We start from the raw sequence: 21,847 nt of genomic DNA, 5'->3' as shown, positions 1-21,847 counted from the left end.
TATTGATTTTATCAACAAAAATATTAAAAAAATAAAAAAAATAATGTTAACGTCCTAATTAGTGGTAATGGACGACGATGTCGATGGTAGCAGATAGCATTGGTGGTAGAGGACGATGATGTCGTTGAGGGCGGTAAATGATTGTTGTGGATGAGGGGAGCGACGATGAGAATCACTCTATATTTGTGTCAATGTCGATGCAATTGTCGAGTGACATCGCTTAACAACTATGTTGATGTCGACACAAATGTAAATGCAAATGACGTCACTCAGTATTTACATCGATGGCTCTTTCATCCTTCAAAAAAACTATATTGACACCGATGCAAATACAAAACAATCCTTTCATCGCTCACCAACTGTGTTGAGCGATGACATTGATGCAGACACCGAGTAACCCTTCCGTCACTTAACAACTATATCGACAATAATACAGATGTAGAGCAATAAAAAAATCGCTCGACAATTATGTTGATATCGATACAAATATAAATACCGAGTGATCCTTTTTTTGCTTGATAATTAGTAAATACAAAACCCTCATCTCTCTCGTCATCACTCTTTTTATCTACAATAACCACCTATGACCCTCGATGATATCATCATCTGCCACCACCAACATTATCCACCACATTAACTAAAATATTAAAATTATTTTTTTTTATTTTTATTAATAAAATCAATAATATTAAGATAAATGAACCTAAATATTTTACTTTTATAACAATATGGATATCAATATAATTTTTTATATAAAGATCAAAATAATAAAATAACTACGAAAGAGCCTCAATAAATAAAAAAAGAATGCATTGAAGGATCCCTCAACACTGATACATTAGCCAGAGACTCGGAAAGAAAGCTAGTGAGATCGACTTGGACGTCATCACTATTTCTGAACCTTCACCTTCTTATTGCTGGACTTTCCATCCTTCTCATTCTCGGCTCTCTTCATCTTTCGGATGGACTCCAGAAGAGACGCTCTCTCCTGAGGGCTGGCTGTTTTAGCAAATGGATTCGTCGGCCCACGGGACTGTACCAGGTTGGTTCTTCCCTTCAAATCCCCTTCTTCCATCGTACTGCTGCTAGGCATCTGACCCTTCTTATCGTTCCCTTCATGCTTCCCAGAATCGCTTGATGGCGGCTTCGGCTTCGGCTTTACACCCGCTGTTGCGTCTCCATCACCGGCGTCCTTGCAAGCTTCCTTTCCTCCTGCCTTCTCTTCTATCGCGTCTCGCCTTGGGAAGCGTGGGCAAGACAAAGATGATGATGTCAAAACCGGCGCACCGGTTCTAATGGTGTCGGATGAAGATGGCACATTGTTCGTAATGGTACGTGGAGAGGCAACACATGGAATGGCAGCCGGCGTTCTACATCCGTTGAACAATCTCTCCTGAAAGCACATTGTTTGTTCACCAAAAGCTGTGAGAAAGGCGGCGACGAGCAAGATGATAGCTTGGCGGAGAGGAAGAGGAAAGGGATCACCTCCAGTATCCCACTGAACCGTTCTGCCAGTATGGGAAGCTTCAGCGCGGTAACCAGCTTTATCGCACCTTTGACTGATTTCTCCAGGGAGAGCGACTTAGCCAGCTCAGTGGCCCTCACGAGCTTATCGCCTGCAATTGCCATCACAAGAAACAGTGTTGATTGCCAACCATGTCCATCACACCGAACCTTTAACGCTTGGTCTTATTACCATTGCAACAGCTCGCAATGAGCCTCAACATGAACCGGTCAATGGCAGCTTCCGTGTTGAAGGCTTCGTCGTCAAGCGCAGTGGAATCCAGACCCGCCATGGCCATTTCTTGGATCTTCTTCTGGGTCTGGGTTTCGGGAAGTCCACAAGAAATGAGCAAGTGAGCGGCAGAACGGGCAGCTGAAACAGAGGGAGGTGAAAGGGATGGACCTGTGAGAGATGCAACTGGCTCATCATGAGCTCACTCTCGAGATCCGCAGCACCTAGATCGGAAGAGGCAAGAGGAAACGAAAGGCTGAGCAGCTCGAGCACAGGCTTCGGCATCACCTGGCACAAAAGGATACCGTGTTAACTGCAGGAGACAATGGTAAAGGATTAAGCAAAGCAGATTGGATCTCTCTACCGTTGGGTAACAATTAGGAGATTTGCATATGATACAGAATAGCTTGCTTGCATTTAACCCCACTATCCAGTAAGTTTCGTCCTCCGACTTCCTTGTTTTCTCAGCGCTGCAACCACAATCATGTCAATGCTACACATCACAACATTGTCTTTAATTTGCCTTCGACAGATAAATAAAACAATGTTCATGAAAGTAGCAAAGGAGGAACACCTGAAGACCGGAAGCCAACTGCCTCCATATTGGTGACTGAAAACTCTGAGCACTCCCTGCAAAGACTCACCAATCAGGTATGTTTCCTATGAGTTGAGGCAAAAGTAAGAAGATGATCATGTTAGGGTGTAAGTTTAGCAGACCTTGGAATCATATGAACTTAGTTGCCCTTCCTCACTGAATCCAAACCATGTTAAACAAGAGGTTGGACTCAACGGTAGGCGGCCTTCGAAAAGCTTGGCTCCCTCCGATATGTTAAGCACTAGAATGTCTAGCATCTGCTAATCATTAGAGTATCGTAGAATTAGATAGCCGGAGAAACCAATACTTACGTATCAACCTTACTGTTCTATTGATCATTATGTACAAACCTGATCTCCTGATGAAAGACATTCTGAAGCATGAGTAACTATTGCCAATTTATCCTCGTAACCAGCTGCAGTCACCACTGGACCATTAAGGCAAAGAATATGTCTCTACAACAATATCAATCAACAAATAAGCAAAGATCACCAGGTAATGATGTATGCTGAAACATAACAATCTGGGAGAAGGAAACAAGAATAGAGTTTCATTAAGTGCAAATTCGAAGCACTTCATGAAACTCTGAGAGACTTGATGTTGCAAGGATCCTTTATAGAAAGGATGATGTTAGCATATGTGACATGTGAAGTTGTGTGTCACGCACCTGCAAGCCACCCTCTGTGAAGATACGTAGGAGATTAAGATTAGTAATAGCAGCCACCCAACCAGTACCGAGTGCCACAGCCTTCACTTCCTCTCCTTCAAACCTCATTAACCACTAGAATCACATGAAATAGCATAAAACCAGTGAAATCTTAGAGAGAAAAAAAAGAACATGTTAATTGCAACTTCAAATGTTTGTAATAGCCAAACAGAGATTACCTCGCTGTTGTTGGCCCAGCTACTAAAAGGACGATACATAAGAGTACTCATGTTCTTTTCACCTTTGCATGGATTTGAGAAGACGCTTCCATTTTCGTTCAGAGCAGCCATTGTGAAACCAAAGTAATCAGTCATGGCAGGAACCCTGGGACCTCTTCCAGTATCATGGAAATCTACCTACGAAACATAAACAATTGAGAAGATCATCCATTTGATCCACCAAAGAAACATCGGTATAAACATGTACAGCTCAAATTTATGAATGATACTTGCAGTTGTGAAAATTATAGATCGTGTAGAGGATTCTAATGATGCAAGAACTTTTCATCACCTCTACGTGGGAGTAGCCCTCGTTTTCGATTGTGGTGATACTTCCAAGCATGTTGTAGACAAGAAAACGTCGCTTCCCGGTCTCCGCAGGAGTGGAACCTGGTTGAAATGCCTCCTGCATGTTAGGCCTTGTGGAGTTGGATGAGCTTGCATTGCCTTCTTTCCAGTCTCTCGTGTGATTCTTGTGCTTAGCAGCACTTCTCTTTCGCGATTCTATCTGACGCAGCAGTCCGTCCTCCCCATCGCTATCTTCATCGCAGATCTCATCAGATATAGATTGTTTCCTTGATCTTTTGTGGCCGAATGGAGCCGACTCACCATGACTCTCCTCGATGGCATCATCCAAGCTCCCAGAAGCGCTTGGAGTCTCATCATCTTCATCAAATAAAAGAAGCCTATTTGTGCCTCTTGCCTGTAGATCTGCAGCACCATCCGTCGGGGATTTCATGCATGACGGTACTGGAGATTCCCAGATGCCAATCTTACCCATAACATCAATGACGGCTAAAGCATTCCCGTTTTGCTTCCATGCCAAAGAGCAGATTCTATCATCAATTTTTTGTCTTTCGATGTCCTGCCTCAGATCCACATCCCAGATGAGGACCTGCTTGTCCAACCCAGCAGTTGCCATGTACTTCCCACTGGGAGACCAGGCCAGGAAGCAAACAGGTCTCTCATGGTCTCCTTTCAAGGTGAACATCTTCTCGGCTGTGTCTCGGTCGTACATTACCACATCGTTCTTCAACCCTGGGACAGCCAAAGTTTCGCCATTGGGGCTCCAGCTTAGCACATTAATCAGCGAGGCATCTGCGTCACAGTTAGGCGCGATGGCCTTCAGGGTGTGCATCTGTTTCCCCGACGAGAGCTCCCAATATATGACAGTACCGAACGTGTCCACGGACGCCAAGAACTCACTCGACGGATCGAAGGATAGGCCGGTCACAGGCCCCCTGTGCCCCTTAAGCACCTTGGAGATTGTGTTGTCTATGGTTGCAATTAGTTTGATGCCGTCGTCGTCACCGGCCGCGGCCAACAAGCTTCCGGATTTGTTGAACGAGAGAGATCGGATCGGCAAGGTGAACCGTGTGACATTGCTCTGGAACTCTCCATCTGACCAAACAAATGCGAAATCCTTAGCAGAGTGAAGCCACAAACCCCCAAATTGAACTTCTTGAAATCAAATCTCTACTATTATTATGATCTACAGGAAACCGTTTATTGATCGCAAGTTCTGGTCGCGACCAAACGATCTCACGTAACGAAGCCTTGGAGAAGGACGCAATCGAAGAGGAGGACGAAGATGGCATACCTGGGAAGCTGTAGATCTTGACGGAGTGGTCGATGGATCCGGAAGCAAGGGAGTTGGAGCCAGGACTGAGGGCGAGGGCAGTGACCCCGTCCTTGTGGTCGCGGACCTCCTTGGCGAGCTTCGGCGGGTGGGAGGCGTCATGGATGGAGACGGAGCTATCGGAGGCGTTGGACGTGACGAGGTGGCGGCCGTCGGCGTCCCACAGGATCGAACAGAGCGCCGGTGATCCGGTGCCCTTGTGCGCCTCCCGGAGCTTCAGCGATCGCTTCATGACGACCCTCTTCCTCCAGGTCGTCTTGTTTGGGTGAGGGTTTGGTCGGCTATTAATTACAAAGGGTAGGGTTTCTGGCGGGAATATTGTTTAGGGAGGGAAGCCCATTTTGGCGGGAGCAACAGGTTTTGGTTTCGTTCGCGGCGTCGGGGACGTCGAACTTTCTCGTACATTGCACGTGATTTGAACTTGGACTCGTGCCTCGATTCATTCCAATTTGGTTGGATCAGATCTGGTCAACTTTGATCCATAAATAAAGTTGGACCTGAATATGATGGATCAAAGATTCCAAAAGATGCAGAGAGACGTCATGGTCCAGTTTGCCCTACAAAGAATAAGCTTACTTCATATAAGCACTATTTTAGAGATATAACTGATATGCGTGCCAATGCCAATGGTATTAAATGTGCTTTTGTAAACTTAATACTTATCAAATTGACGCATGAAAAAGCATGCGATCTACAAGAAGTATGATTGCTCTTATACTGACTCAAAAAGCATGATACCTATCAAGAATAGAATGCAGACAGCCTTGGAGCTTGAAAGAGAACAGAACTTTTCATGATCCTCCCCAGTTCCTGGGGCATTTTTTTTCTGCTGCATTGCCTGACTAATGACACAAATTTGGTGGCAGATCAAACACCAAGCTACCTTTCTCAACACGAAACAAAAAAAGAACGAAACAAGAGGAACTAAACATCTGAGAACCTGTAGTAACTTTAGTCCATCTTGACAAGAAAATGTTTGTTAGTAGAGCATCAAAGTTGAAGGCGGGATCATAGTCGCCAGATGGAGAATTTACGGGTTGCATCTCATGATCATCATGTGTGGAAGTGGCGAATTTGTCTGATACCCTCACGCATGATTGCGTTCTTGTTGATATTGGTAGAATGTGAGGATTGCAATAGATACAATGAGGACAGCCATGAAAAGATACTTTGGATCAAGATGTGCTGCTTCTATGGTCCTCACTGTCTCAATCTTGGAATCGCCACCTGAGGATTCCTCCGCTGAAACAGTCATCTCTGCACTCTTCTCACTAACAGGCACAGCTGCTATGGGCTTCTCTACCTGATAACATGTAGTTGCAGGTTAGTACTTGTTGAAAAGAAGCACTTCAAATTTTTAGTCTCAAAGAAAGAAAGGTTTGAGAGCCCAAACAAGGGGTTAAACCCAAAAAAAAGAAAGGGATGACCTACCCAAGAACCCGTAGTTGAAGACTCTGTCAATGCTTCCACATTGTAGTTCAAAGAAGTATGGGCATTTTCTTTTGTTTTGCATTTCTCAGCCAGGATTTTGTTCTTTTTCGTTAATGCAGTTATCTACAAAAAAAAAAGACATGGCTTAATGAAATGATAACCCCATTTGTAAATAATCAACATGTCCTCAGCTACAAATAAAAAAAATTAGTAAAATAACAGCACCCTTCACAAATAATCAATACGTCCTCCACATTTTACCAGAAAGGTTAACTCCACTTATTTGGCATCAACTCCAGAGATCCACTGCCGAACAGAACTGTGAATAACAAAAGAAGAAAAGAGCCGTACCTGTGACTGAAGGCGTTCTCTTTCCAAGGCTAGTTTCTTGACCAGATCACTGATAGTTTTTGTCCAAATACCAATGTCTTTAGCAATGGCTGTTTTTGCACCCTCAGCTTGTTGCAGGGACATCTCTAAATATTCTAATCGTCCTCTTAGGAAACCCAGCTCTTCATTTAGTTCTAAATTAGATTCGGTTAACAGATTAACCTTAGATTCAGCACTCTCTGCCCTACTTTCTGCTTTTGAGATCTTTGTTTTGAGATTCTCGATCATATTTTGCATGTCAGAAATTGCAGCATATAATCCATTCTGTTGCTCTTCAAGTGCTTCAACAGATGCCTTTGCATGCTCAAACTGAGTATGTAATTCCTGGCATCTCCTCTCTAAAAGGTTTGTCTTTTCAGATTCACTATTTCGAAGAAAAAAAAGCTCTTCATTTAGTTCAACATTAGTTTTACTCAGTTCAGCATACTTTGCTTCTGCAATTTCAGCTCTGCTTTCAGTTCTCAAAACATTGGCCTTGAGACCCTCAATTACTTTTTCCACCTGACTGAGTGCAGACTGCAGCGCACTCTGTTGTTGCTGACTTGTTCCAACAGAAGCCTTTGCCAGCCGCAACTGGGCATCAGACTCTCTAAGCTTCTCCTCAAGTGTTCTCACCTTGTCCTTCAGAGACAAGATTTCAGAACTAGCCAGCAAGCTTTCATCTTCAGCTTTCAACCCACTTGCTCCTCTTTCTTTTGACGAGATTAAATCAAGTTCTGCATGAGTCGACCTCTCCTTGGCAGCTTCTTCAGCATGTATTTTCATCAAACTTTCCTGCAACTTTGATCTCATCTCATGTTCCCGATGTTGTGAACTATTTAGATTAAGTTGAAGAACCTGAACTCTTCCAGCTAATTCTTCGGAAGTACCCAAAAGTATCTCAGCAGCATTTTCAGCCTCAAATGCCCTCTCCAAACATATTTCCATCAACTCTTCCATGCAGTATAGCTCTCTTTCTGCATAATGCAGTTTCAGCTTAAGATCCTCCTCACTATATCTTAAATCTGAAAGCTTTTTTTCAAAATCCAGTTCTCTGGCCAATGATTTCTCCAACATTTGTAAGACATGCCTTTGTTGGTCAAGACTCTGCGGTTTCAACTTTGTGCTGATGGATGACAAATGACCATTGTCAGGTTCTTCACTTTCATCAGTCCCTAATTGCACGGATTGAGGAAATTAATGGATTCATTCATGCTATTATGCACAAAAGAATAAAGCAAAAGTACAAATGGACAACTCACTGGTTTCACAATGGCACAAAGCTAGAGTTCTTATGAACGTCGATGACTGATCTAGTATATCAGCAACTGAATCTTGTAACTTCTTCACAGATTTTTCAGCATCATGCAACTTCTCTTCTGCTTTAGCAGCAGATTCTTCAAAGTGCTCATTTTGAGAAACTTGTTGGTGGGCCTCTATGATTTCAGTTTGTAGCAAGCACATGAAGCTTTGTAGTTCTTTGACCTCCATGTCTAAAATCCCAGATAAAATATCAGATTCAAAGGCCTTCAAAACAGACTCATCTGAGATGTCTTTGTATTCCATGCTCACAGCTTCAAAATCATTGGCTCTATCAACTACTAGCATCAAGAGTATCTCCAAGTTTAGTAGCTTCTCTGAAGAATATGCAATATCAAGTTCTACTCTTGTCAGAGCCTCGAATCCATTTCCTCCATTCATTCCCTCTCCACATAGTGAACCATCCTCTTGCAAACAATTATCATCGCAATCATCAGTAGCCATGATCTGATTATCCTTTTCCTACAAGAATAACAACAAACACCATAAATCTGATCATCCTTCTCCAAAAGACAAAAAACGATGTCATGAATCCACAAGATCCAACAGCATGAATAGTATATAAATGAGGATGGAAGAGAGGAGGGAGGGGGTAGAGAAACTCAAGAAGGTACATGGCCAATGTAAAATGACTATCATACCAAACAGTTACAGCAAGTTCGCTCTATCACAAGAAACCATGGTCTAAAAAACCATCTGGACCAGTTTGAAATGGGCAGTAAACATCAATCAATGGAGAACTACACTGCAGACCAACCCATTTAGGTTGATCCAGGTCCAGTTCAGGGTTTTTATATAAAGACCCTTTATTAATCATTTAAATCCCTCTCCCTCATTCAGTCAACAGGTCCAAGCCACGTGCTATCCCTCATGCCACCCACTTGTCTGCTGCCATTGGCCCACCAGGTACCTCTCCTTCTTTTCCAACTCCTCCTCTTCCTCCCTTCTCAATGCTAACCAATATGCCAACATTATACTTTGTACCAATATGACGGTACATACCATATCTGTATGGTTCTACCAACAGCCAACGCAAGGTCAAAATAAAACAAGAAACAAGACATCAGTTAGCATCTTGGTTTAGGAATATACAGCATTTGGACTTAGCAAAGTTGAGATAAGACAGTTCCAGCTAGTTGGCTAGTTGATGGATAACACTATGCTTGCTCATAATTCCCAATCTTTTGTACCTTGTCACATTAGTTAAACTCGATCACATATATGATGATGTGATCTTGGGCTCTCATGTTTCCTTGGTTAAAATCTTGTGGCAATAGATGCTTTAGAGGGTGAACTGTATCAAGGCAATAACAGGATTATCAAGAAGCACAACCATGTGAGTTAAGCAACTGACATAGTTTTTTGTGCTAAATTAACAGGGGCAGTGTGAAGCTTGGAGCCACGAAAAATGGCAAGATAAAAGTCTTCTGCATGCACTTGAACTTTTCCTTCTAGCTGCATTCCTTTGTCTAGTTTAATTTAGCTTGGTAGAGCCATAACTCAAACTCAGGGTTGAACTGTACATTAACCATCCAGCTGCATCACAAAATCTGCTCTAGCTATTGACATGCAACTCAATCTTCATGGTCTCATCCTGAGACAATTGCTCAACTCAGTAACTTAAAGACTTGGTACTTCTCTCTGACATCCAACACAACTTGCTCACTTATATTAATTTATATTCAATTACATGAGGCTCCAAATGAACCCATTGATAATAAATTTTGTGATATCAGTTAATAAACAATCACCATATCAATTTTTAAATGTTCACTTAGTTAACACTAACTCGGGGAAATATCGTAGAATGTACTCCTGTCAACGGTGTATTATTTTTTCAGAAATATGCTCCAATACTATATATATGTATGTATGTATATATATATATATATATATATATATATATATATGTATGTATGTGCATATATATGTATGTATGTATGTATATGTATATGTATGTATATATATATATATATATGTATATATATATATATATAAAGGCTTAAATTAAACAATGATGTCAACAAAGATCGTATGGTGAATTGCAGAGGACCTAATATCAAATGAAGAATAAGAGAGTGAATGTGCATCAAAGATAACAAAAGCAGTTTCAATTCTATGAAACTAATCTATCCACACAACCCTTGATCCCACTTTATCATGGTCATGAAATAAAAATCATAGTATCTTTAATGAAGAATTTCTTAGTGAACCAAATGTAGCAGACAATGTTTTAGAAATGAAATCAATCTAAAATATAAGAGACAAACTTATTTCAAGATGTTAAGAGCTTGATTTCTCTGGTCTTAAAAGTAAAGTAATGCAATTAGATCTTTTTAATGTCTTACAAGCATTACCACACACACATGAAAAGAAAAAAAATAAGAAGATGATGATGATGATGATGAAACATAGTTGGTTAATACTGAAACATAGTCAAGTAAGTTCTACTGAGGTATTGCTTCGGTATTGCTTCTTTTAGGGATCCTAATATCGGAAAGTAATGGGAATATTTAGGACTGTTTGATTTTAAGTTTTCTATTTTATTGTCTAGTACAATAGAAAAGAAAACCAAGAACTTTTAACCTATTTCCACTTAGTTATGGTAGTAAATTTTCTCAGAGTCGATCAGTTCCTTTTCTTATCATGATTATTATTCTATCACTGACAAAACTTTTCAAAAAAAGAAATCTTCAAAGTGGTTCAAGCTCCTCTGACAGGCTTGTCGCGAAGAAATATGTACTAAGCAGTGCTAGAACAATGCCTTATAGGAAGAAAGAACCTTACCAGTATTTTCTTCCTTATAAAATATTCTAGCATATATATTTAAATATGGAACTTCCAACCAATTTCTGAAACCATATCATTAAGAACCACATGAAAAAAAAAAAATTGTAGATTGGTCATTTTCAGGAAACACTGATCATTGGCAACACCAATTGGCAGGGCCTAATTCTCTGGTTGTACTTGGAAGGTGGACGACGATGACAAGAACCACTTGGTTGGACAAAGTCGAAGACAAAGTATACTAATTTCGGCCACTTGGACACTCACAGAACATAAGTCTGCCTCCGAAGCAAACAGCGGTCATCCTATCCTCGGATTTCGCACTTAAGATCATATCTATATTAGATTGTTTTTTACTCGACGAAACCTCTCTAATCCCCAACACGATGATAGCGAGTCAATTTAGACATCCGCACACTCAAAAATGATTATATATCTATATATAACACTGATTAATCCATTCACACTATCCGAACGAACGATTGCATCGATATCGTTCAATCTTAAAACCAAAATTGGAATCCAAAGAGAACCACAGAAACAGCGCAAGAAGATCACGAGAACTTACGTCGCCTTGGGGGCGAATGACCACCGGAGCAAGAAGGAACCGGATCGATTCGAGCGCCAAGGTTCTTCTTCGACCTAGGGTTTCGGCGGGGTATTGGGAATCTGAAGCTGAAGGCGGTGCAGGAAGCAGTGGCTCGCTGACGCCGACCTTTGTGCGATCGGGTCGGGTTGGGACTTAGAGAATGGGCCGGATCGGATGCTGGATCAAATCGGTTGCGGGTGATCAATCGGATATTCCATGTAGACTTGCAAATATTCGGTCCTCCAAAATTTAATATATAATAAATAAGATTAAACACTGATATATATTTGGCATTAGTTTATGTATATATATATCTAAAATATTGTTGATACTACTATTATCATAATATTCTTTAAGGGATATTAATGTTATCACTTTAACTACAAACGATATGGAAATGTTGAGTCTCCATTACTAATTAAGGCCCGTAAATATTTAATTTTAAATATAAAATATTTAAAAAGTTATTATATATTATATATTATTATTATTAATTTAATTGATTATAAAAAAAATTATTAGAATACAGTAAAAAAGTTCACAATATCTCGTTACTAACTTAAATATCGAAAAAAATCTCATCCGATCTCGATCTTTTGTGCATGTGCACTCAAAATCAAATTAGACTAATTTGATCAGCATTAATATATATATATATATATATATATTAAATTTAAATTTAAGTTACCAAGGTTGAGTTGTTAGTGATTTGATAATACTATATATAAGGATTTAAATGTTAGTCATATACATAGTTACAATGGTTTGATAGACATGATGTCATAAATTAACAGCATTCTTCCCTCTTTTCAATAAGCATCTGTTTGATATTTGCTGAGAGATAAGCTCAAGCAAAAAGATGAAGGTCATATCTACTATTCCAAGCTTGGAATGGCTGTTTATTTGTATCACTCACCAAAGCCAACGTAGATTGCAGTAGGTATCACCATGAGAAGGCCTTGGAGCATTGATTGGCACATCATGGAGGTCACAGCAGAAACCTCATCTCACTGTTATCCACCATCGTGTCGTTTCCTGTTGAATGCCATTTGCTTCTCTTTCAGACTCTGCAACTCCTGCCTCATCCCTACAAACCATTGTCTTTTAATATTCTTCCTTGTATGCCTAAGGTTCTCAAATCCTGCTATTTGATTCATGTTGGTGCACAGCTTCCCACTAACCCCACTTGTCTGTATCTTACTGCAGCTTTTCTCCGGTCCATACTTTGTTGGGAGAAAGAAGGCAATGGCAAGAATGCTGATCCTGTTTTGTTTGCTTTTCCCACTGGTATTTGAGAGCGATTCAAGGAAGCTGCTAAGAAATGCTTCTGTAGTTGCCACTCATGTGAGTTGCTTCTATCAGTAGCTTATTGAAGATCGACTCTTTGTGGTAGACATCAACAGTTAAAGAGAAGCAAGTGTTTCAATTTCTCTATGTTTTTTGCTTTCTCTTCCCTAAGCTTTCTGCATGCAGAGATTAAAGATTTAGAACACATTCTCACAGGAATCGAAGCTTGTTTTGCAGTACCAGCAAGACATGGCCCTCTAGTTTGATGATGGTGTTGCATTTCTTTGTGTCGGTCACATCACAGTAACTATTGTGTTGAAGAAATAGAAACTTAGATATGATCTAAATTTTCAGGAATATCTTGAACATTTCTTCTAAATCTTGCAAAATCCATCAAATGCAAAACATGCCTTCTTCTGATGCAATTGAGTGATGATATTTGTGCATCTAAAATAACATTTTTCTCATGTAATAGTGGTTTGGTGTATATCTTCTTCCTACAAAAATAGATGACAAAGTGCATTTTTTCTTTTATCATGATAACTTTAAATATTTCACCTGCTTTGTTGGCCAGGAAGAAAGCATGGAGAAAGAAGAATGCAGAGGAGTGGGCAATGGGGGTTCCACCACTGGTGGGAGATGGTTGGAAGCTCATACTAACTACATATGCACCCAAGACTTGGGTCCATGATTTCTTGTCCAATTCATTTCTTTTTCTTCTCTCTCTTCTCCTTTCACTGTGGTAGCTTAGAAGACATCTGTTGTGGAGTGACTTGTTTATATTTTTTTAAAGATTATTGATTTTCTTTAAGCTAAGCCTTTGTTTAGACTTCTCTTCTTCTAATGCACATATCATTATTGGAAGTCAAACAAAAAATATGTTAAGATAATTGGGAGAGAAGTAAATTGTAACATAGGAAAAGTGGAATCACACACTCAATTTCCATTGCCAGTCTTCTCATCTGCAAACTAATCACTTGAATCTTTGGTTTCTTCCAGTTTCTGCCAAGAGTAGCATGATTTTCATTTAGAAATAAATACTTCCTTCTGCCTTGTAGAATTTCTTGGAAAAGTAAAATTCTTTCACAAGATGAGAAATACTAACCCAATGCATGAGATTCCAATTTCTTTGACAACTTATTCAATCAAATCATGAAGATATAATTTAAAGTTAGAAAAGATTATGCTTAAACAAAGGTTTATAGTTGATGCCAAACATGAAGAAGCAAATTTGGAACATTTCCTTCATCCCTTCCTTCTTAAACCTACTGAAGAAAGCCATTACTGTATCTTACTTTTCTGACCATGTTAATATCTCAACTTATGATGCTAAATGCTCTTTGACAGTATTGATTTATATGATTGTCAAAACCTTCTGCCTTCTTAGGCCATAGAAATTGCAATCACTAGACAACAATATTCTTCTATAACTTGACTTTCTTTGTTGTTCATTAAAGATATGGAGAATATATACATGAAGTGGCTATGAAGGGCAACTGGAAATGGGAGCTTTAAGCTGAGCATATTCTCATGGCTAACTTTGTATGCAGAACTAAAAACACTGTCATGAGGGATTAATCTAATATAAAGAGATAAAAAAAAAAAAAGCAGAGGACCTCAGCAGAGCAATCTGTTCCTTCACAGATATGTTTACCTGCTCAAACTCATGGAATCTCTAACAATCATCTATTACTATTGATGTGCATGGTTGATAAGAACAAGTTGGTGTTATCCAAAGTGATGAATCCTAATTATTTAAGCCTGATCATCTTTCATGACCTTGATTTCAATGATTATTTTTCTTACTAAGGAAAAAGTCAATCATAATGTTTCACAACAGTGCTCAGTAATTACTTAATATTGATCTATATTTTGGGTAAATTAAGATTCGATACAAAGTCTAGTCAACTAAATCTATCATATCAACATAAATATTCTTTCTTATCTAAAAATTTTAGTCATCACATATAAATAATAGCCTCTCAACTATGGTATGAGATTCAAAACTTTTTCTTTTCAACTCTTATCTTGAACATGTTATCGACTTGAACATTATAATAACGTATATATTAGATACACTATATTAAGATGGGAGAGACTTGTTTTGATGTTCTCAAAATATAATTATTTTTATTTCATAATAAGAATCGACGATCGATTACTTTTATATATAACTATTACTGCAAGTTGTGTAATCATTATCAAACTTCAAAGGAACTTTTATTTGTTCAATAATGTTCTTGTGCGATCTCAAATTATGTGCTTTGGTAGGCTAACGAGGATAGTTTACATGTGTGTTCGCATATCAATTAATTTTATTTCTTTGTCCAAATATTTTAACACCGTAAGAGATCGAAAATAGATTGATCCTTGACGAACGGTTATCATTCAAGGCGATCTTTTTGACTTGGGTGATCAGAGTTCATGACAGCAAACCTTGCAAAAGAGATGAGATTTCTTTAAAGCAAATAATTGTGGTGATATTTGATTCAAACCACTCCCTAATTCAAGGAACAAAGTTGTGGACATGATAGAAGCTATGGCACCAAAAGCCTCCCCACTCACTCATGTGCATGATATGGAAAGTGTCCTCACACTATCTTTATGTCATCACCATGGAGGTCACTGAGCACACAAACGCCCTCACTGCGCCGCTTCCCAGCGACCACATCACCATGGAATCTCCACTTTACAGAACAAGAGGCCAAACACAACTGGTGCCCTACATGTCCTTGAACTGATAACATGACTGCATAAATAGGATGAGAGAACATGTGCATGGAACAGAACAAATGATGATAGGACTTGCAAAAGGAGCATTAATGGTGGTGTCACTTTCATGCAGGAATAGATGCATTCCAAGTTTGCAGATAAACTTCTTACCATGAAGCCAAGGAGGAGGAGGAGGAAGAGGACAACTCTTATATCTCTTCAGTATGAGTATATATGCTTAGTTACTGCACTTTGAGATACTACTGATATGGACAATGGAGTTTGCAAGAGATCACTGCACTGGCCATCTTGTGGTGCTATTGCCTCTCTTATCCATCTGTCTTGTTCCTTAAGGCATCTGCCTTTTGCAGTACAGGTTTTGGCCTTCAAAGTGTTCCAATCATGTACTTCCACTTGAGTGGTGTGTGTTATTTGTTTGGATATGTAGAAAGAGAGGAGGGGGCACTTCATATGTGAGCTCAGTAGGAGGTGTTTTCAGCTTGTTTGGGATGCCAAGGTTTCATTAAATACTTTGCTGCATATCACAACAACATAAGAGAGGATGATATCACATTTAGCATTTTTATAATATTATTCTAAAATTTAATTTACTTTCTAATTAGATAAGAGATTGATTTGAGAGTCTTTTCTTGCATTCTATTATCCCTTATTCATCAAATAACCATTTGAAATTACATACACATGCATCTACTTCAAGATGTTTCTCAAGGAGAATGCTTAGGGAGAGAAAACATATGCTAGATAAATATAACATGCCAATTCACTCTTTATATTTAGTATTTACATATCACTTTCTACAACATGCCAATTCACTTTTTTACATGTCAAAACAACATAAGAGAAGCTGATATTAAATTTAGTATTTTTATAATTTTTTTAATTTTTTTTTACTTTAGAATAGAATGTTTGGATTGATTTGGGAGTCTTATCTTGTATTCTATTATCCCTTATTTGTCACATAACCATTTGAAATTATGTACACATGCATCTACTTGAAGATATTTCTTGAGGAGAATGTTTAGAGAGAGAACAATAGATAAATATAACATGCCAATTCACATGCAAAAGATCAAGGTATTTACAGAACTTAATTGCTCAGAGTCGAAGAGATCAGACACCAAATCATGCGTATTGATTGATGGTGGAGTATTGTACTAATTAGCTTCCTCAGAACAAAATTGTGGGGTGGAGAAGAAGGATGAGACAAAGCTGACGGATCTCTCCATGCGATATGACGAGGAAATAAATTTATGAGGCTTTTATGCTCGTTGCTCATCGCATGCAACGGGAGGGAGGGGCTTGGCGATGAAGGTGGGGACGTCGTCGCCGGCCATGACGACCACGACGCGAGGTTCCATTTCCAGAGGGACGACCACAGGCTTCTCCGCCGTGCATGGCGGCGTGGAGTCTTCCTCGGACGACTTGTGGCGAGTGCAAGCAAGCACGAGGAGTGCTAGGGCGATGAGACCCATCATTGCTGCCACACCTCCGAAGAGATACGGGAGTGGAGAACGCCATGGCTGCAGTCCTGAGGAGGGGGATGATGAGCTCGCTGCGGGCCTCATTTATCTCACCCCCCACTTTGTCTCTGCCGATGAGTAGATGATGAGCTGCCGGTTGAGGAGAGACGGTGTGGACGAGAGTATTTATAGATGGAAGGAGAGAAGGATGCAGAAGCCAAAGTTGGTCGTCTGCTGGTGGGATGTGGAAGCCACCAGAAGCTCAATGGCCCCACTGAGAGAGAGAGAGAGAGAGAGAGAGAGAGAGAGAGAGAGAGAGAGAGAGACTGCTTTAGGACGCTTAAGGTTTGGAATGGACGGTGCAGGAAGCAGATGGCATTTTTGTTGTGGGCTCGAGGAGACTGTAGCAGCCATGGCGATAGCTGAAGCTGGTGATTGCTTATGCTGAGTCTTCTCATCTTCCATGGCATTCCTTGACATATTGGAAGAAGACAAGAGCTAAGTCTTGTTGACTGCTGCAAGCATGGTGTCAAGCAAGTCTCAGCATAAGCATCTCGATCTGGAAAAAAGCCATCATCACTATTTCCTGCAATAAAGCCACAGCTATCATTGGAGTTGTGATCCAAACTCCATCATAATTAATTTTAATCTACTCTGCTCTTTCCCATTTGACTCTGTGAGAGAGTCACTAACCTTTGATTGAATTAATTAAGTAATGAAAACACAGTTTTAGTAAATTTAGAAGAAATAAAATATAATTATGTATTATATTAAAAAATAGAAAAAAAATATGATAGACGAAAAAGGGAAGACAATAACAAAAAAAAGATGATAGGCTTTTCTTTCTTCCATCTTTGCGATATACAAACTTGAATGCTCTCGAAAAATATCAAATGTTTCTAACTATAAATAAAGAGTTGAGAACATTTCAATCTTTCTAAGGTTTAATAGTTTAATTAGCGAACCGAATTACTCGAGACTCCACATTTTTGGTGGCATATAGTCTTAGATTTACTCACACCAGATTAAACTCTGCCTATATCAATTGCATGTCAAATGTTATATAAACCATTAGCCATCATCAAATCCACAAACAGATAAAAGATCTTCTAACAAGAGCCAATTATCATACATTTATCATCACCTCCAAGTTCCAAACCAGAGGTTTAAAAGACTCGAATACAAGAAAATATCGATTAGGTGTACAAATTAGAACAGACTGGGGTAGTCAAGAGTTAAAAAGATGAAAAGATACTCTTGGATGTAGTTTTCAGCATAACTGTTAGAATAGAATATAAACAGCATAACTAGCAAAAACTGATTGTGATATCTACCATCTGATAATGGATTCAGATGGATCAATCTTGTTTGTCAAGCATAGCACTCCAATAATATGTCTGATGCACTTCCAAGTTCCAATATCAGGATCGAGTCAATGAGCACTTGATTTGATTCTTCGTGCTACTTCAACCAATGATAATCTACCCATCGATCACCTTCGCATTTGAAATATCAATTTCAGACAACTTGAGTCACCACCAAAAGGCGATTCAATGCAAGAACACGAGGAGTCTGAAACAGGAAATCACCAACAGAAAGTGGCTTTCGACGTAAAGGTTCATTACGATGTTTAGCTCATTGGTGACCATGCACGTCTCTTTGTTTAACAGTCTGGGTTGATAGTGATTACGTCGAATTATATCTGAACACAAAGACGATACGTCAGCATATAGTCACATTTAAGGTAAAGCATATCAGCTTTAGGCATAATTCAGGAACAATAAGAAATGACAGATTAGAATATAGAATAAAAAAAGCTACCAACACATAAATCAGCATTTGAGGAATATATTTTGCTTTAAAGAATTTACTACTATCTTCGATGAAGAACATGGAACAGAAGATTTATACACACTAACAGAATAAAGACAGCAAAAATATAAATCATACTAAAAAATCTTTCATGCAGTTCTTCCACCAGAAAGGCTCAGATTTCTGAGGAGACTGAATGACTACAGTATCTAACGACTGCCATACCTGCCAAGTAGGAAATGCCAAAAATCCATCACCAATATAATGTAAAAATTCTCTCCAAGTTGAAACTGTTAATTCCAATTAATTTTTCCTAGTCCAAAAAAAGAAAAAACAGTTGCATATACAGTCCACTCAACAAATGAAGAACAAAAAAACGAAAAAGCTTTGTGGATGACCTTTGTTTTCCATACAATAAGCGGCAGTAGAGATGTAGCTTATCTCCATATGGTTAATTTCTGCCATTGTATGTCAGCACCAGATGCACTACAGCTGCATCGGCAGGTCGATAAGCCATGCATTATGTCAGCCGGCATGAATGATTCACCTGCCCTTACGGCATCTCCAACACCTAGTTCCATCTTCATACGATAAAGAAGAGGAGACCAATCTTTGATTTAGTATGAACAATTTATCTTTCTTCTATCTCATGCGAGCTATCTTCTCACTATGCAATGGCTGGAGAATCAAACCAACGAAAAATGGCAAAATTATAGTGAATTAAGGGGAGCCGGCCTCTCGTCTTTGCCATGACTTTGTATAAATGACTTGTCAAAATCTCAAGTGAATAATTTCATTCTTTAACAAATGGACGTAAAATTTTATGGAAAATTGGTTCCTTTACAAATCACTTTCTGATGTGTTTGATAGGAAACAAAAAAGATATATTTGTGAATATATCTGTGATGACTGAACAAATTGGTTCCTTTACAAATCACTTTCTGATGTGTTCCTTTACAAATTGGTTCATTTGCAAATAATTCTATACGAATGCAGATATATTTGTGATGATCATCACAATGGCTAATGCCCAAGTCATAGAAACATGTAGAGATCTATCTGAGACGTGTTCTAGAGCAAACCGAGAGATTGGAGTACCTTAATGATGACCGAACAGAGAACAGACACAGATCTCGTGCGCGATCAATTCCGACTGCTCCTGGGATTGAATGATCACTTCATTGCATAGGTTCCATCACCTGATGATGGAAATCAAGCAACATCAGCAAGATCACAGGTCAAAACATCCAGGAAAAAGAAAAGAAATCCAACAAAGTACCAAATTATAATGTAGCATCGAACTGTTACATTTTGACGTGATCAACAAAACCTAATCGTTTAAAAAAAGATAACTTTTTTGCGTAATTTATCAAATACATAAACAAAGATGAGCATTCTACCCAAAAAGAAGGCAGACCGGACAAGGAATAGTGCGATCAGATGTGGGAGGGCTTGTTGAAGTCCAAGAAAGTCCCGAATAATTATTTACAGTTCGAATTTTTGGAATTTCCGGGGATTAACAAAGCAAAACGATTAAAAAGAATCATTTTTGGGCGCAATTCATCGATACGTATACAAAGAAAAGAAATGCACCCAAAAGAAAGGCAAACCGAACTAAATAAGAGATCGATCACATCAAGATTCGACATTTAGTAGTGCGATCAGATCTGGGCAAAAGTGCTGAGATGTGGGAGGGGTTGGTGGAATTCTTATCGAAGAAGTCCCCAATTGTTATGTATAATTTGAATCTTTGGATTTTCATGGGATCAACAAACCTAATCGAGTAAAAAGAATAATTTCTCTGGCGTAATTCGTCGATACATATATACAGAGATTATAATTACACCCAAAAAAGAGGCAAACCAGACGAAATCAGAGATGGATCGCATCAAGATTCAATAATCGACAAGCAAAGAGTTGTTCAGTCCGATCTATGGCGACAGACCTGAGATGCGGAAGTGGTCGATGGCCTTCTCGCGGACTTCGGCGACGACCTCGCAGACCTCGGGACCGCTTCTGGTTCGAACACCCGTCTCCGTCGCCGTTCAACGCTGGAGCCCCCATTACCGAGTATCGATGTCATGTTCTTTCCCACCATATCATGCACCTGTGTCATAGTTGGAGAGCATATGGGGCCCACAACCCATACAAGGGCGGGTGGGACGGGTGAGTGTGAGAAGCGTCGCCAAACGAACATCTAACTTTTCTTTTATAGGTTTTTAGAATTTTATAGGCAGGTTAAATTTAGAAATATTTTTTTTTTGAAATAAGTTTTAATATCACATATAAACCCCATCAAATATTGTTAATCTGTTTATCGTGCATTAAAAAGATTAATGATCATTTAACCAAAGGAAAAGTCGCTACTATTTATTGGACACTATTTGTTTTTATCTGAGATTGTTTTTCTAAATGATAAAAAATTCATGAATCAAATCTAATTAAAATTAATTTTTTATGTATATAAGCTGTGATCGATTATAAATAGAATATAGATTAGTTTAATTTTGGATATAACTAGTTTACTTGGACTAAATCAATTCAAAAATTTTCAGAATATATAAAATATGATTTTTTTTTAAAAAAAATTATGATAATTTAATTATCAATATTTAAGATTTTTTAATTAATATATGATCAAGTAACTTTATCAATAACCAACCCAAACTTCTACAAAATCACAAGATATGGTTCAAAAAAATTAAAACCATGAATATGAGGGTGTCATCCAATTAAAAAAAATCAGTAATGTTTTCTTTGACAAAATGCTCAAATTTTTTAAGGTAAATTTCTAAAAAAAGTATTTAAAAAAATCTCAATTAGCGCTCCAACTTTCAAAAATTTTCATGGAGTATTTTTTAAAAATAATGATATTATCCCTATTGATCATCATCTTCATATAACATCATTGCCATTACCAAGGCAACGATGGACGAAGAGACATCTCATGTATCTTTGTTATCATATCCTTTGTTTTTTTTTTATGCGAGGGTCATTGACCAAAACGTTGGTCATAACTCCCTCTTTTGCTCATAAATTTTTCATCTATTCCTCTATTGTTGGTCACTTGGTTACGAGCAAGGACAATGAGGTGGATTCGATAGGAATTGATAACGTTTATAGAAATAAAGTCAGATACGATAGAATATACATAAGAGAGAATATA

The 21,847-nt window shown here is 38.7% G+C and overlaps 3 protein-coding genes and 1 long non-coding RNA gene across 4 annotated transcripts; all 4 read right to left on the bottom strand.

Annotated features, from left to right (window-relative positions):
• Positions 1 to 793: 793 nt before the first annotated feature.
• LOC103993761 (protein ENHANCER OF LHP1 1) lies at positions 794 to 5,770 on the bottom strand. Its single transcript, XM_009413946.3, has 13 exons — positions 5,632 to 5,770; positions 4,855 to 5,450; positions 3,547 to 4,655; positions 3,216 to 3,392; positions 2,998 to 3,111; positions 2,681 to 2,785; positions 2,453 to 2,587; positions 2,310 to 2,365; positions 2,100 to 2,205; positions 1,907 to 2,023; positions 1,697 to 1,823; positions 1,486 to 1,616; positions 794 to 1,393 (listed from the first exon to the last, which is right to left on the bottom strand). Exons 2-13 carry the CDS (start codon positions 5,123 to 5,125, stop codon positions 890 to 892), a joined length of 2,952 nt encoding a protein of 983 aa, XP_009412221.2. The 5' UTR covers positions 5,126 to 5,450; positions 5,632 to 5,770; the 3' UTR covers positions 794 to 889.
• A 43-nt stretch (positions 5,771 to 5,813) lies between these two features.
• On the bottom strand, positions 5,814 to 11,524 carry LOC135629604 (WPP domain-interacting tail-anchored protein 1-like). The gene is made up of 5 exons (XM_065137191.1): positions 11,369 to 11,524; positions 7,956 to 8,475; positions 6,676 to 7,868; positions 6,325 to 6,447; positions 5,814 to 6,196 (listed from the first exon to the last, which is right to left on the bottom strand). The coding sequence occupies exons 2-5, from the start codon at positions 8,455 to 8,457 to the stop codon at positions 5,981 to 5,983; spliced, it is 2,034 nt and encodes a 677-aa protein (XP_064993263.1). The 5' UTR covers positions 8,458 to 8,475; positions 11,369 to 11,524; the 3' UTR covers positions 5,814 to 5,980.
• Positions 11,525 to 16,668: 5,144 nt separating this feature from the next.
• LOC103993782 (protein GLUTAMINE DUMPER 5) lies at positions 16,669 to 16,974 on the bottom strand. The gene has a single exon (XM_009413968.3). The coding sequence runs from the start codon at positions 16,972 to 16,974 to the stop codon at positions 16,669 to 16,671; it is 306 nt and encodes a 101-aa protein (XP_009412243.2).
• Positions 16,975 to 17,976: 1,002 nt separating this feature from the next.
• On the bottom strand, positions 17,977 to 20,783 carry LOC135628174 (uncharacterized). The gene is made up of 3 exons (XR_010492788.1): positions 20,627 to 20,783; positions 19,780 to 19,880; positions 17,977 to 18,571 (listed from the first exon to the last, which is right to left on the bottom strand). It is a non-coding gene; the product is annotated as an uncharacterized LOC135628174 (long non-coding RNA).
• Between the last annotated feature and the right edge of the window lie 1,064 nt (positions 20,784 to 21,847).

The sequence above is a fragment of the Musa acuminata genome, chromosome BXJ3-1 (assembly GCF_036884655.1).
Source record: "Musa acuminata AAA Group cultivar baxijiao chromosome BXJ3-1, Cavendish_Baxijiao_AAA, whole genome shotgun sequence".
In the NCBI taxonomy this organism is placed as follows: Eukaryota; Viridiplantae; Streptophyta; class Magnoliopsida; order Zingiberales; family Musaceae; genus Musa; species Musa acuminata.
Note: the sequence above shows the minus strand (reverse complement) of the source record. Positions and strands in the feature narration are given on the sequence as shown.

Excerpts from the sequence above, each read along its gene's own strand:
- LOC103993761 (XM_009413946.3), bottom strand. The coding sequence starts at position 5,125 with ATGAAGCGATCGCTGAAGCTCCGGGAGGCGCACAAGGGCACCGGATCA. Across the intron at positions 3,393-3,546 it reads AGGGCTACTCCCACGTAGAG|GTAGATTTCCATGATACTGG; the intron begins GTGATGAAAAGT and ends TATGTTTCGTAG. Across the intron at positions 2,206-2,309 it reads AGTTGGCTTCCGGTCTTCAG|CGCTGAGAAAACAAGGAAGT; the intron begins GTGTTCCTCCTT and ends TTGTGGTTGCAG.
- LOC103993782 (XM_009413968.3), bottom strand. The coding sequence starts at position 16,974 with ATGAGGCCCGCAGCGAGCTCATCATCCCCCTCCTCAGGACTGCAGCCA.
- LOC135629604 (XM_065137191.1), bottom strand. The coding sequence starts at position 8,457 with ATGGCTACTGATGATTGCGATGATAATTGTTTGCAAGAGGATGGTTCA. Across the intron at positions 7,869-7,955 it reads TTTGTGCCATTGTGAAACCA|GGACTGATGAAAGTGAAGAA; the intron begins GTGAGTTGTCCA and ends CCGTGCAATTAG. Across the intron at positions 6,448-6,675 it reads GAGAACGCCTTCAGTCACAG|ATAACTGCATTAACGAAAAA; the intron begins GTACGGCTCTTT and ends TTTTTTTTGTAG.